Below are 16,444 nucleotides of genomic sequence, written 5' to 3'. Positions count from 1 at the left end.
ATGCAACTGGCACAGTGTCACAGGGTCCACACAAGGTTACAGACAGGTAGCAGAGTAGCTGGTGCTGCTCACTCTACAGTATATTGAGGACCTAAATTGCAATCTAACTTTTGGAAAATGGCAAAAGAGGCCCTTTCATGTCTGAGAGAACATCCTCTGATGGCAGCCAATTTCAGAACCGCAAGCCGCTCGATAGAAATTACAATTTGATTTCAGAGTTTTTGGCAGACTAATAGGAAACACTGCACACAATCTAGTTGTCTGAAGACCCTTTGGGTGTGGATGCTTGGGCTGAACTGAGCATCAGCATGCCAGATGAGGTTAAATCAATCAAATTGTGGCCAGCAACATCCCAGATTGCCTCCAAACGTCTGCAAGTTTGTTTAATTTGACATTTTAATCTGCACAAGACTTTCAAGTTAGTTTGTTAGACTGTTGAAGCAACTGCTCAGGTGACATTTACATTAAATCACTATACATATCAAAAATAACTTCTTAGAGAGTTTGAGAGACTTGACTGGGTAATGAGCCTGTGACAGCTGCAACAGTCGAGTCAGACCTAAATAGACAATTAGTAAAAAGGAACAGAAGAAAGAGCAGCTTATATCACTCATGTCTCTAGGTCTCTAGGGTCAGTGTTAGGCATCCATCTGCACTACAAGCTGGACAGAAAATGCTAGAAAAGAGGTTGGGAGGGATTCAGTAACACTGGATACTTGCATATTGTGTTTTCCAACAAAGGGGTTTCTTTTTGGGCTCTCTTGCTTAACTGTTTCCCTGTTAAAAAATGTGAGGGGTTAAATGAGAATGAGTTGTTAAGGGGAAAAAAAGGAATGATTACAGTTTCAACAAAGCACATTCTGAAACGGTTTGATGAAGCCGTCATGTCCAGGTTCTCAGCAAGTCCATTTTCATTTTCTCTGAAGCTCATTATTGACTTTATGACATCATGATGGCATCGAGAAACTGTTAAAAGTAATTCTCTTCATGCTAAAGGTTAATGTGAAGACACACCACTTACTCACACACACTAATTCAGCGTAACACTGTGCAGTGTAACACTGCGCAGTGGGTGAGTTTTGGATTGGCAGGCAAAAAATCAGTGGACCAACTTGTTCTGGTGTTTGGTGTTCTAATTTTGTGTGTGTATGTGTGTGTGTGTGTGTGTGTGTGTGTGTGTGTGTGTGTGTGTGTGTGTGTGTGTGTGTGTGTGTGTGCCCCATGTAGCTGCAAAGGGGAGATTACCTAAAGGAAGCAGCGTGAATCAAAGACGTTGGTATAAAGCAAAAGGACAATTTGTTAATGAACTTGCAAGAATGATTTGAAAATGAACTATATGAATTAATAAATAAAAGAGGGGCTTAATTATTTCTCTGCTAATTAATAAGGGTCGTAATCCAAATGAACGTGACTGTTCGGATACTCAGCACCTTCCCTATAGACTCATTTATTAGCTATGAATGCAAATTTTACTTGTGATCAAATAGAAATGATATGGAGAGCTACAGGAGGTCGAAGCACATTCCACAGATCTGTGCTCCCATGCAAATATGTAATTCTATGACAAGACTGTGTTTCACATGTGACACAGCAAAAGTGATGCAACCAATCAGAGCCAAGAAAGTTAGAAAGACACTTTGTGCTGGTGGCTTGAAGACAGTTGACTGTTAAGTCTCGACCTGGGAATGAGATTCAACAATCAACTGTCTTCCTTGGCTCTGATTGTTGTTTTGGTGTTGTTAACACAGTTTACCAACTACGCCCATTTGAATATTTATCTTTAAATGTTCTTTAAATGGCTTTTTTAATTTATAAAAACACATTAAAATATGTTTTATCATGTTTAAATAATAATTCATGCAATAGAGGGTTGGCTGTTCATAAAGTTTTCTATGTAACTAAAACTATACACAGGTGTCAGGGGGTTGTATCCACCTCCTGCATCCTGCAAAGGCAGATGAGTGACATTGATGCAATCATTGTTCCTTTCTCATTGACTGCCTAAAGCTCATTTGTAGTCAGTATGATCTCTTCCTGGGGTTATTTTCGTATTTGCTCCTAGCTGTAGGAATACAGTGCAGACTCAACTGCCAGCACTTTCTCATTCCATAAAAATATAGATGGTTAAACTTATTTCAGTCTAGCTGCACCTCAGTGAGCTCTTTCCTAGTTCTCTCTCTCGGTAGTTTACCACACAAATCTGAGATGTGGAAAATGGAAAGATGCTACGACAAGCCACTCCAAGCTTTTTACATTATGTGCAGTTTCTCACTGAATCAGTACACTGAATGTACTCTGCAAGAAGAGGAATGTTTTTTGGTCCACTTCAGCCTTATTAAGTCACAGGAGTAACAGCTACTCTTTTCAGAAATCAGACTTTGTTAGTAGGGGGCACTTGCAGATGTTAAAAGAGCCAGTAAAAAGCTAAAAATGAATACTAATTTGTGGTGTGCTGATAATGAATGAATCGACTAATCAAGATTTGTTTTTCAGCACTTGCCACTTTGTTTTTTTAAGCAATGCTTAAAGGAGTGTTGGAGGAGGAGAAAAACTTTGCCCCACATTTAATTTCCTTAAATTAGTACCTTTCAAAACACAAGCCTATATTATATATAAGATATCACATGATGTTTTAATTGCTCTGATTTTATCTGCATTGTCATAACATGTAGAGGAAATAGTGAAAGCTCTTTTTACTTTATGTTTTGGATTTCTTTAGCATTGCGCCGCACCCTCCTCATTATCTGATATTTCTCCAGCTAGACCTTCTAAACAGAGCTCGTGGAGGTCTTTTGCTGGGCAATAGCGACATTCATAAAAGAAATTAAGGAAAAAAAAAATGTGTGACAGTAGAACTGTAACACAGAAACAGGAAACTAATTTATATTGAAGGCACTCATACTATATTTTCAAGTACACTTGAGTTAACTTCACTGATTACTTCTTCACTGGGTACCACTAGACAGGCTATGAAGGTACCATAGAAACAACCCTGATGCTTTATTCTACATTACCCGATAGATCACACAGGTGAAACTAACTAAGCCATGGGTTGAACTGTGAATAACAATTTCTATATTCGTTGATCATACTTCCTTGTGTTAAGACCAGTTGCTATTAGGCAATGATGATCAGTGTCTAAGGATAAGGCTGGAGCTAAGCTATTTTTGTCTAACTGTCAAATTATTGAATTCCTATTGAATGATAACTGACCAAAACCAATAATGAATGTATCCTACTAACCAGTATGGTCTGTGTATTCAAACCGGGATATATCTCCTTCCTCTGTGCTACAGAGCTCCACTGTTAAGCAAAAACAGTTAAAACACACCAATGAGCCACTGTTGCACTGGGTGATTTGTTCCCTCATTTTGATCAACATGTATTTTATTTTGACTTAATAATCCCACATACGTTGTCCTAGTGCTTTATACTGCTAGAGTAACTGTAAAGATTAAACTATGTATTTGTAAGCTATTTTTGTTTAGGGCCACAGTGCCAAAGTCAGGGTCAGAAAGGTGTGAAGAACAGAAAAGTGGAAAAATGCATTGTTGGTTTTGGTCCTGACAATAGAATAACACCAGCCTTTATCCTTACTGTGTAGAATCACAGAGGGGAAAATCAATAATCAGTTATGGACAGATATGAATGTGGTGTTTTGATATAGTTCAGTTTGTACATTTATATATCTCTTTGGACAAAAGCATCTGCCAAATGAATTAACTGAAATGTAAATGTACAGTGCAGTATGTATATGTCTAATTAAGGTTTATCATTCTCTCACAGTGTATTATGGATTATAAACATTCATTATTGATGACAATCTGCATCCATGAGAAAACTGTAGTTGAGAAAACATGCAGGGAAAGAACTGGAAGAAATGTAAATATGTTATTCATATTCTTTGTGAAACTTTGTTTTAAAAGAGTTCTGTCTGCAGACCTTAAGTTAGTACTGGTTCCAAGCGTCTTACCAGCTTTCTTTGGTGTTCGGGTGAAGGTTCCTTTAACGGTGCGGCAGTGGGAGTTGTCCCCACCACAAACACCACATTTGTCCTCAACTTTGTTAGAGCCAATCTCTCTGTCACAGCCAACTTTCTGGAGACCAAGAAAACATATATACTGATGAGCTGACATTCTTTTTGGTCTTAGAACTGTAACATTCACAAGGTTTTAATGAGAATCTGACCTGTAGGAATCGGATAATCAGTGCTGGGTGCGCAGTCAGAGGAGTCATGTCCTCACACATTTATACCATTTAGACACATTGAGTGAACCTCGTGGTCAGCTCAGTCAAGGATGTGATGTTTTAGGTATGGTTTGTTTTACAGGGTTTGTCTGTTGGGCAGCAGGATATCTCAAAAACGTGTACATGAAAAAAAGCTGCAACAGCAACTTGAGATTCTGAGTCTCTGCTTTAATTAATTTATGTTGTTAGGCGGTCTTGGGACATATTAATAGTAATGAATCAAAACATTCTGAAAAAGCTTCTCCTGCATAATAATGCTGCTTCTAAACCAGCTGTGAGCAAGCAGCACGTTCAAAGTTGAACCTGATAATGATTGTGCAGCTTTCCAACATCACACTGTGTAGTTTAATGAAGTCCTGCAAAGCTTTCAAAATCCAAATAGCCTGCAGCCACATATGTGCATGTTCACCTTTTAATATGTCAAAATTGTTTAAACACGTCCTTACCACACATTCTCCACGCACGCAGATACTGTAGGCATCTTTGTAGGAGCATCGTGTCCCATCATGCACCAGCTGCTTCATGTATGCCACGTCTCCGGTCTCCTTTGACTGGCAATACAAGTGGCATCTCTTGTTGGCTAAAAGACACCAGATTATTAGATTGTAGAATTATTAGGTAGAAAATGCAACTTGGAAAATCAAGAATATTATGAAAAGTAAATAAACACAGTAAGCCTTCACCTACTTCTGTCAGATTGTTTATGTTTCTAAACCAAGGCATTCTTTTTTTAAACTGGCAACTGCTAGAATGACCTAACTTTTGAATCTTTTTGTCCAAAAGACACACTTTGACACTGTTGTCTCTGCAGCTATTACAACAACAATTGTTCATTAATACAATGACATTAACAGTAAAATGTGAATTCACACTAATAAATTACCTTGTATAAAACCAAATGAACTTTCTTTTGTACCTTATACTTTATTATCAACTCGTACAACACTATTTTGAACTTACCTTACCTTACCTTTCGTGGAACAATCAGTTCCCACTTTACCATCTTGCCTCCCTGCAGTTTCTCAGTAGGTTTTCCTACTACTTTTCTATATGACTGACTTTCAAAAGCCAGACCAATTTAGGTGCAGTAAGCGGCTAATAGCTCCATGGAGCGAAGTCGGACAAAAGCAATGTCTGATAAAGAACAAAAATTGAAATAGGATACAAGGTTTTGTATCTGCACTGTAGAGATCAATCACCTTTGCAGAAAGGGCACATTTAGAGCTTGGATGGTTTTAAACTCGGCATATTGACACAGTGATGGGAGACCAAAAGAAAAAGAAAAGGCCTTTTCTTTTACAGAAACTTAAAACAAGAAAGGACCAGACACAAAACACACTTGAAATTTTTTTCTTTTACACAAAAGGGTGTGGTCAGTATGTTGAAACGGTTGGGAACATCCATTGTTTTTTAAATACGTAACATCTTTCTTCAGTTCTGGCTGGGAGAATACAGATCCCCTGCTAGTGTCTTTCATTTTTGTTTTTGGCTGAAACAAACACACTAGCCTCACACTAAAACAAAACAATCTGTCATTATTCTGGCCTACCGTCGGGATGCTCGTAGGGCAGCCAATGGTGTTTGGCATTTTGGAACTCAAAGTGGGAATTGCGGAGCTGGCACTGCTGAGCTCTGAAATCTTCGAAGTGCTTGGGGCAATCGTCAGTGTTGCACAGCTGATACTCGTAGTTTACTCCTGGGCAGTCCTGGCCACCGTTGGAGGGTCTGGGGCAAGGAAATGGATGAACATCAGAGAGTGATCAGACAGTGTGCTTTTCTTTGAAGACAAGAATCTGAAAACAAATCCTGCTCATGAAAGGAAGCTAAAACACCAAGAAGCTTTTATGACAGATTGGGGGTATTTCTAACATTGCACCTGCAGTCTGGGCAAAAATGATTCAGCCTCTTTAAAGCCATGTGATTTGTCTCACTCTATCAAGGTGTTGTTTTTTGTGGCTTACAAATGCAACAAATTGATCATTACCACAACCACACATTAATAGTAGCCACCAATAGTGATTCATTTACTATATATCTTACAAATTTGACTTCTTTATTCTTAATTTGTAATAATAATGTTTGACCACCATACGTTGTAAAGGTCTACTTACAATATTTAAATCTGATCATTTACTGCTGAGAAGTTCTTCTTTGTAAAGACACATAATATGTTCTAGAGGGAGAAGCCCAAGAAACAGCATTAAAGGGGAATCAAACCAATTTTACAACTAAAAGTATTTTTCCAGATGTGAAAAAAAGTTGCACAAAGTTTGCCTTAAGTGACGTCACTTCGGTTGAGGCTGAAAATGAAGTGAGGTTCTCTATTTGTTCCAAATGGCAAATGTGTCTGATCAAACATAACTCGAGATCGATACCACTCACGTCTGTTTGATAAAAAATAAATAAAAAATGGATAGGGAGTAAACATTCACAATAGCAGCACCCTGACTCTGTTTGACCTGAATGTAACAGAACCTTAATTAGTATCATTGGTAACACCTGTGTTAACCCTACTTTTTCAAGTCAAAATGGCTGCTGTGAAAAAAGGTCTATCTTCTCATCTAACTCTTGGCAAGAAAGTAAATAAATACTAGCGATACTATAATATATTAAACTTTAAGTTGAGGAAACTAAAACTCATTGGTTAAGGTTAGGGAAGCCACAGTCATGGGAAAAGTGAGAAAAACACTGCTGTCATGTCACAGTTGAATGTTGGTGGTCTGAGATGGGATGTAAACTGCGGCCTGCTCTGTCACATGCTTTGTTGAACCCACCAAGATCTATATAAAATGCTACAAACCACCTTTGGGGGAAATTTTGTTGACATGTACTTTGATTTTTTAGTTTGGCCCATGTCCTGTCTGCTAACATGGAGGCAGCGGCTTTACTGCAGTCAGCCACGGTTGATCAAGATGTCTTGGCTTCACTTTTGGAGAGCTGTCATGTTGTCCATATATGTCGATGGCATAACGACATCACGCAACTTAGAGAGGACAGTCATTACTCTGAAGACCGCAAGACGTTGCAAAATTATCAATAATAACTGCAATTTAGATTTAGTAACCTCCATTATTTCATTACTTAACATGTATGATGCCTTGCAGAATCAAATCACGTTTTTGTTACTTTTGCCACTTACGCTGGGTTGTTGCACTGACGTGTCCGAAAGCGAACTCCAGTTCCACAGGAGCGTGAACAGGAGCCATATTTGCTCCAGGAGCCCCAGGCACCGTCTTGCTTGACCTGATTAGGGTTCTTCCACATGCAGTGACCTTTGTAGCACCACTACAGAGGATGACAGGGTTGAAGAGAAAGGAAAAGCAAGCCAAACACAAAAGCTTAATTTCTAGACTCAGGAGGCGATAATACAGGTTAAGAAATGCAAATATGGCCGGTCAGGAATTTCTATATACTTTTGGTCTGAGGCTGTCTTAGGCTAAGCTCCTTGGTTCCAGTTAATGGACATTCTTACATTAAACAATGATATTTTAGACAACAGTGTGCTTCCAACTTTGTGTCAACAGTTTGGGGAGAGCCCCTTCCAGATGCCAAAAAAGGTTTTCCATTTCGGTGTGGAAAAACTTGACTGGCCTGCTCAGAGTCCTGACCTCAACCCCATCTAACACCTTTGGGATGAACTGGCACACGTACTGCAACCAGACCTTATCACCCAACATCAGTGCTGGACCTCACTAATGTTCTTATAGCTGAAGGGGAGAATATCCCTGACGCCAGGTTTCCAACTTACCCTGTTTCTACAACGTCTTATCAACCTGTTAATCAGCTCTGTCTCCATGCACTTTTTTAGGGTGTCTACATACATTTGACCATGTAGTGTCATATGAAATAGGAAAACTTACTTTTCCAGGAGCACACTCCGTTCCATCGAGAGGTGGCCCCTTCTTGGTTTTGCAGAAGTAAGGGTTGTCAGGGTGACTGCACCACAGCTGTTTACATGGGTCAAATGTGCGAAACTGAAACACAGAAAAGAGGAAAATTATATGTTAATCTACAGTAAGTGAGTTAGCATACTGTATATGGAAATTAAAGCATATTGTGAAGCATAACCCAGAAGCTGAAAGACAGAAATGGACGTCTTCTGAGAAACTATTCTGAGGCATTGCATTACAACAGTGATCTCAAAGAAAAAAATCCACCTATGGCATAAAAAAATACCTGCATTAAGACTTGCATAAAAACAGAACATTATTACCCACTATACACAGATGCAATTAAGGTAGTATTGTGGATTGTGGTGCTTAAAATGTCATATTATATGTCTGATAGAAGAGGCAGATTTACTAAAAAAGAAGTATGCAAGTATGCACAGTCACAATCTGATAGACAGCTGAGACCTTGTAGACCAAATTGTTGTTTACAGGTGTTAGAGGCTCCATTATCAGAGGCACTAAAGCTGAGTGGATTATGAAGGTTTTCTTTTGGAACAGCTTATTGTTAACCTCCTCCCCAGAGATAGTGGTCAGGTGTTTTTTTTTCAGGGATTAGAACAGATCGTCAGACTGATTTGAGAGAACTCAAAAATGACCCTCTCAGCTGCCTGGAGCATCCCTGTACCAAGAGGTTTTGTGAACAACATGAGCCCTAAGATTACCCTTTACAGCTCTTCCTTTCAGCAGGTCGAGATTTATCTCTCAAACTGGTCAATCGCTTTCCTTTTCTGACCGACACTGTTGTCTCAGTAATGAAGCTCTTTCTCATCTTCAGCTTATTCAGAATCAAGTTGTTACTCTTAGACACAGAACCAAGGAGAGAGATCACTCTACTCCATTATAATGTAATTATTGTTATTAAATCCATACATTTAAGACATCTATTATTTCCATATATTGACTTTTTTGTGCTAGGCGCTAAAGTTGCTGAAAATGTATATAGTCATGCATTTTCTTTTCCTTAGTTTTTTTAATTGTTATTTTACACTATCTGTGTAATTATTGTCTTGTATACTACCTACCATTGCTGTAGCAGGGCCTCAACTTCCTGAGATGATTTTATTACTATAGCAGATCTTTCAACCACAACCTACCCTAAGTGTACTCACTCTTTTTATATATTTCATACTGGTTTTCTACATAGATATTATGGATCAGCTTAAAAATTAATCTGGTGTCAATGCTGAAAACCCCCAGATTGCTTTCAATAAACACAATTATTCATGTCAATTTGTTCTCTATCTTATAATATCTGCACATGGCAACTGTAGAAGGTTAGGGAGCAATTCTGTTTATGGCAAATACATTATGGTTTAGGTCAAGGTTGGCTTAGCAGGCAAAGCATTGCAGCAGGGCCCCAGTTCACCAAGGGCCCTCAAAAATAATTAAAAGAAATTTCTGAGAATGTGAACCACTAAAGCAACTGACATGATAAGGTCCTAAGGTTGGTCCTGTTCTATTAAACATGGGACCATATATTATTCTGAGAATAATATACACAATGAACAGGGAGAGAAGGAATGGATGGTTGACAGGAAACAAATTCTGGTTTTCTGCATGAAAGTCATATGCACTAGACATCCATCCTCAATCAGGAATGATTTAAATCAGAATGAAAAAAAGTGCATGTAGCTGCAGCTGATGTTGGCACTGGATGTCATTGCTGGAGTCTGACTTACTTACAAAATTCATCCAAATCTGTTACATTCCTGGAAAAGATTTAAACTGGCCATCAGCAGACAATCAGCATAATTGTCTATTGTTAGGTGTAATTTGATGCCTTGTTAGAGGCATTTTAAGGTCTTTGATTGATTTCTAGTTAAATCTGTCATTACTCAGACAGCTCTTTAATCATATGTATTATAAATCTTTGAGTTCCTTACTATATGCTGGTACTTCTGAGAGAACCCAGTTTCCCTTCCACTTTCAGTAAAACTTCTTTCCATCTATTCAGTAAAATAATGCCATGATGCATGTTTATACTAACAAATAATTGATAACCTATTGGTGTTCAGTTCACTTAGACAGGGGCCACTGATTTAGAACTACATCCTCTGTCTAGCTCATTTATTAGGACTTGAGATTAATATGACTCTTCAAGCATGTTGGCTACAGCCACATCTCCTTGTCCAATCTTGTTCAGTTGCTCGAGCGAGTAACTCTTTCTTTGCTGAGGGACACAAGACATACAAAAAGACTCCAATAGGCTGTGGTATAAAATTGCTCTACAGCGGCCCCCATTACTCCAACTGCGACTCTGGCACTCCGTTTTGTTCACATGTGGTACCAGCAGAGGAGTCTGGGTAACTGACTGCTCAACAGCTCCTGCATGTCGGTCACTTCAGGCTAACTAGGGAGGCTGACCTCAATTGTTCAGAGATTGCAGATGCTACAGGACTAATACTCCATGGTGAAAAAAAGAATGTGATATATTTGGTTATGACAGTGAAAATGACCTGACCTGACATCCTGTTGGACTTAATTAGGAGTGTGTGTGTGAGAGAGCAGTGTTCGTAGAAAACAACTGAAAGATGATGTGACTGTAAGTCTTTGCTCGGCCACAGCAAACCAGTGACTAATTATTGCAGGTTTTAAAGTTTGAAAGAAACAATTACTTGTTTGTTAAATGTGAAATCAAAGAATCAAACTGTAATTTTCAAATATAAAATATAAACTTTTGTTACAGGAGGCCAGAAGGGAGGGGCTGGGATACTTTTAGTACTTTTAGTTTAGATCTGTCAAAAAGCTGCCATCATTTTGCTTGTTTCCTTAACTTCCAGAGGTGAATAGAAACAAGATTATTACACTACTTTGGCAAATCCTTCACATAATCAGAAAAGAAGATGATTCAACATGCTAAATTACTTGTTACAGTGGATGTAGAAAAGGACACTCTGCTCTTGCATTCAATACATGTATCGTCACAGTATATTCTGTTCTGCGCGGACTGAATTGTTAATTTGAGGTACTGGTCAAGTGTGTGTTCTACATGGGCATGACAATGTTTCGACAACAAACAGACTTCCTCAGACCAAATTTTTCGGTTATAAAGTTATAAAAAAAGAAGAAAGAATAGTTGTCCCTTTTGTGGGTCTGGTTCTGAAGGTATGTACTATGTTTCTGATTGAATTGTTCTCTCTTTTACAGTGTCAGCAGATGGGGCTTTTCCAGCAGGAGCATGGGGAAAGAAAGAGTTTCCTGCTCCTCCTGCATTATTAAGAAAATTTGAGGGGAAAACCACAATGCATTGCACAAAATTCAAGCAAACAAATAAAAGTCTATACAATCCAAGTAGATGCCATTGTCAGGTTCATGATGCACTACAGCAGGAGAGTGAACATATTGGTCTTTTAATCAGTTTAGTAATTGGTTGAATTTGCCAGCACCCAGGAATTCAAAATGCACTGTGAGATCATTGCTGTAATGAAGTGATTTCCCACAACTTCTTAGGCATTTATGGTACTAGTATGCCTCAGAGAAAGGAGCACAAACTGAACAGTTGGAAAGATTTCTGATTAGGGTTGCCAACCAACAGCCAACCAATCAGCCAACTGTCCAGTATCTTAATCTGATCATAATGGAGTCTTGTGGTAGTTCAGGCTGCCAAAAAAGTCGATTTATTGTCACATATATTCCATATATTTCCTAGTCATGTATATCCACGTCTTATCTGTAACACTTAACTGTCTTATAAACATTTGGTGCTTATTCTAGCTGACATACACTAAGCCTAATGCTACACCACAGTCTCTGGTAGATGTGGAGGGCTTCGTGGCTTGAATCTATCTGCAGTAACTTCGGTGAAAAACAACAAACTAAGACCGGTTGCCAGTCTGTTACAGTGTAAACAGACATATATTATGGATCCAGACAAACATTCTGAGTTCATCCACAAAGGGGCCTGAAATCACAACGATTTTTGTGCTTTTAGATCACAACCCTGATCCACTGGGCATTCATTATTAGTTTGACCAATGCTTCGGAATGAACAAGTCAAATCAATTTACCAATAAGTGACCTCTGCTTGGTCATTATCTGAGGTTGGAGTTGCAGATTGATGCATGTTAGTGAACATGTTTCCAGCTAACTGAATTAACATGGCAGAGTGCATGTTGTGTCAACTTGTGCATAATCTGCCAACTGGCTTTTTAAAAAAGTGAATTGATTAAATGTCTAATCAATACACTTCTATCAATGTTAAAAAAAAAAATAAATCTCTCCATCTCATCATTAGATAGTCCCACTGGCTGCAGGAGAGGAGTCTGGGAAAACAAAGTAAACATCATGTTTTAGGAAGGACATCTCAGTATGGATCCAGCAGACGTCTTTACAACGGTCTGATCAATAGTCACTGAGGAGTGTTTAATTCAGCCCAAGCAGAAAGTGGGTAAGATGTAATAGCCACCAGTGGAACATAACAATATTAATCTATTGTAAGTAAAGTAGCTGAGTAAATGTACTTTCCATTTTATACTTTATACTTTATACTACTACTCCATTACATTTAAATGGGAAATATTCAACTTTTCATCCCAAGGGTAGTTACAAGTGATTTAACAGATTAAGATCATAAAAATCATGATCTGTTTCTGAAATATGATGGGTCGTAACAGGTTAAACAGTATATCAATGAGTCTGGCTCTTTAGTTGCTAAACACTGTGTTCACCAGTTGCTAACTTTTTATGTCTCCTATGTCATTTGGGGGAAGGTGGCATACAATGGGTTTGTTGTAGACTTTTTAAAGGACAGCATCTGCCTGCTGCATCACTCATCGCCAATGAGAGCGGTGAGATTAAGCAACAAAGTTAACCAAAACAATGAGCTGAAAGACCTTGAAATGATCCAGCCTTAGTTAAAGGACCTTAATGAGTGAGTTTTATAAAATCCTGAGTGAATTAGATTTGCTAGGAAGTGGCTGGTCTTAGCAGTGTTGATGTGTGTGGTTCAAAAACTAACCTACGGAGTAATGAGCAAAGAGTAAACCTCAACAAAAACTCTCTGGGTCAGCTGGAAGATACAGCAGGAATGTATTACACATAAGATGGAGCTGACTGACCTCCTCTTTTATAAGTTGAAACAATGCATTCTTCGTCACTAGTGAGGCAGGATAACCAGGAGTCTGTCATAATCTAAACTGCTTTACCTTGATGTAAAGTCAACAGCTTAGTCATCAAGACAAGATCTTAGTCAGAACCCCCCAAGGTCTCTGCCAAGTCCTTACAGTATAAACACATTCTCTACAAATTTTTCTCTAAACCCAAGATGACTCATCCCTGGCAAGTTTTGAGGTGTTTGAAGTTGAAAAATGACAGAAACAGGGTGTTACGCATCCCCCTATTGTTTTTACTCCCCCCTTTCTCTCTTCTTTCTCTCTTCTTTGCTCTCTCTCATTGGGGAGGATTGGTTGGTGGGCTGCCCCCATATTTAAGGTAGGCTTTAAAAACAGGCTCTCTCCCAGACAACGCAGCCTGCTGATTCCATCAGTTAACTTATTTTGCTCTTCTCTTTTTTGTTCCATTCTATGAGGATGGAGGTCTGATACTCAGTTTTTGGTTCTTTGCTTCTCTGTTCCTTTGGTGCGACAGTAGCTCAGCCTGTAAGGGACTTGGGAACTGGTTGCTGGTTCAAGTCCAGCATAGCCTCCAGGATGGGTAGTGGACTGCAAACTGAGAGGTGCCAATTTCACCTTCTTGAGCAAGGCACTTAATCTGCTTGGTAGCCGATCGCTATGGAAGAATTTCTGCACTGGGGATCAATAAAGTTTATGTTCTTCGTAGTTTAGTTATAAAGTGTTTTTTTTTTTTTGTAGTTTAGGTGGAAAAGCTCTGGGGGGTCCTACGACCCAATGTTCGGCCAGACTTTTTTGACTGTTTGTCGCTGTTTATTTTGTGGCCATAACACAGGTCTCAGGTTGGAAGGACATGATGTTCTCTAGATGGCCTAATACGTTCATCAGATCAGTTACTTATCAGGTTTTCTGACTTTTTAAACTATTTTTTATAGCCTATACTTTGTTTTGGAACAACTGTTTAACACTGAACCAATCCACGTCATTAAATATTTTCACAAAAAAAACAACAACAAAGCCTTAAAAATGCCCCCAAAGCTATAAAGGTGAATTAATATATATGTATAGATATAGATATAGATACAGATATAAGATATAGTATTTTCCCAGTGTTTTGCAGGCCGATTAATCAACATTTTATTCATAATTTCTCTGTTACGGGCCGTTGTACAGCAAGATGATGTGAAATGAAAGAAGAGCAAAAGCTGTACTGATGCAGAATATTATCACCCTGCCATTTGCACAGAAGTAGCCAGACAGCAGGTGTGACTGCGGTAAAGTAAGCAGATGTCTGTTTGAAGTGCTCACTGATCTTGCATCTGATTCTGCTCATATGAGTCAGCTGATATTTAAGTCAGTTTCTCAAAAAGCTGCCTTTATCATCTCCTGTGCGTCTTTCTGCAAAAAACTTTTGCTCTTCTCAGCTCAAGTACAATTTCTAAAGCCAGAAAACATTTCAGTTGGATGGCATCTTATATTTCTAAGGTCTTTGAGAGTAAATTAAGCTTCTATGAGTTCTATCTTTTCCATTTTTCTCTGCCGAGTTTCACTTCCAGACATATTTTTAGCAATCCACTAAATGGAAATGGAAGCCTGGGGGCTGTACTCACTGAAGTGCAGATTTTATAGCCCACTCCAAAGTCAAACCGACACTGCTCATCCATCGAGTAGTTGATGCCAGGAAGTTCAGGAAGCTGTGGCCAGTCATGTTTGAAGGGGTCATCCAAGAGACAGTCGTATGTGCTGTCAGGAAATGAAACAAGAGGTGACATTGGTGTCAAACACTGAACAGAGACTTAATTTTGGCATCCAAATAAGGACATGAAGGTATTTTTAAGTGGCCTTGAGCTTTTATTTGTCTCAGTGGTAGAGAGCGTTAACTTGAAACAGGCTTTATTAGAGACGAACCTTCATCCCTACTTCTCCTCCTTTATATGTATAGCTTATCATATTTTAGTTAGAAGCCTCCCTGTTTTCTCCCATCAAAATTCAATAGCTTTGTTAGGCTCCATCAACAGTAATGTATAATTGGTTAAAACCATCAAAGTAGAAGCAATTAGAGCAGCACAGTGGGCGTGGGTCTCATTGGAGATTTGACCATTATTGAATACTTTTATCTGAGAATTTACTGTAATTCACTGTATGTTCTGCCTGGGCCATGCAGTTACATCACACACTGGATTCAACATTTGATTTCAGCTCTAAGTGAGTTGCAACACATCCTACAATTTAGTGCTTTCTTATGCAGCTCCTAATTGTTCACTTTTTAAACATACACCACTTTGATACGTGTGAATATTTAATTTAAAGATTTAACTGAATGCTGCACAATGCTCTTTGAGAAATTGGGAAACAACTTAATTTATTTGTTTTGTTTGTTGTTATGCACATATATGTCTGGTTATAGGCAGATTTAGCTGCATGTGGCCAGATGGTGAAAATTGTCTCAGTTGCAGTAAATCTCCAAATTCTTGCCAAGGCAAGGAGCGCGTATAAACCCTGCTCAGAGTCAGAAAAGGCATACGTGCCTTTTGTTTGTGTAAAATTATTTTAAACATAAATTTCACTGCAGCAGCTGTCAAGTTTTCTCTTGACAAGACAGACAGTTTATTATCCTTCATTATCATACTGCAGAAAGACTTTTCATACCAAACAGCATATTGATTTTTCTCTACAATGGTTGCAGCTGCAGTATACTGTATGGTGATTGATTATGCATCATCTCCTTAAATACAATCTGGTTGTTTGGTGTCCATGCTCTACTGAACTTTCCGTGTCAAAAATTGATTCTTTTACAGCTGAGTGCAAAACTCGATGTCTGTGAACTGAACACAGGCCATGGATGCGTGTGCTGAGGCTCATACAGGCTCTTTCAGTGTCCTGTTTGGAGATGGCATAATGCTGTATAGGAACATATTACATGTCATCATGAGATTCAGCGACTTCAGCTGCAGGTTAATGATGATGATTTCCTCAGAATATGTACAGTAAAGTTGGTTTCCAAGACAATGAAAATGAACCTCTCTTTTCACCTCAGCTTATACCTATTCAATCATAATCTAATATACTGCAGTCATTATTTGATATCTCAAAAACTGCTCCACAGATTTTAGTAAGGCTTGGTAGAAAGTTTGACCATGGGATAAGGATGAACAGATAAAGTTAGGGTGTGGATAG

At 38.7% G+C, this 16,444-nt stretch overlaps 1 protein-coding gene across 2 annotated transcripts in view; it reads right to left on the bottom strand.

The window, feature by feature from the left end:
- Window positions 1–16,444, bottom strand: part of adamts3 (ADAM metallopeptidase with thrombospondin type 1 motif, 3) — a 144,519-nt gene that overhangs the window by 31,620 nt on the left and 96,455 nt on the right. The window contains exons 10-16 of one of the 2 annotated variants that reach the window (XM_051421696.1): window positions 14,878–15,010; window positions 8,109–8,222; window positions 7,388–7,533; window positions 5,798–5,973; window positions 4,695–4,828; window positions 3,974–4,097; window positions 721–777 (exon numbers count right to left, since the gene is read on the bottom strand). In XM_051421696.1, the coding sequence (XP_051277656.1) occupies window positions 721–777; window positions 3,974–4,097; window positions 4,695–4,828; window positions 5,798–5,973; window positions 7,388–7,533; window positions 8,109–8,222; window positions 14,878–15,010 (884 nt within the window). The remainder of the gene's footprint in view (window positions 1–720; window positions 778–3,973; window positions 4,098–4,694; window positions 4,829–5,797; window positions 5,974–7,387; window positions 7,534–8,108; window positions 8,223–14,877; window positions 15,011–16,444) is intronic. The other variant, XM_051421697.1, reaches the window with a different exon arrangement.

This window comes from Dicentrarchus labrax, unplaced genomic scaffold (assembly GCF_905237075.1).
Source record: "Dicentrarchus labrax unplaced genomic scaffold, dlabrax2021, whole genome shotgun sequence".
Taxonomy (NCBI): domain Eukaryota; kingdom Metazoa; phylum Chordata; class Actinopteri; family Moronidae; genus Dicentrarchus; species Dicentrarchus labrax.
Note: the sequence above shows the minus strand (reverse complement) of the source record. Positions and strands in the feature narration are given on the sequence as shown.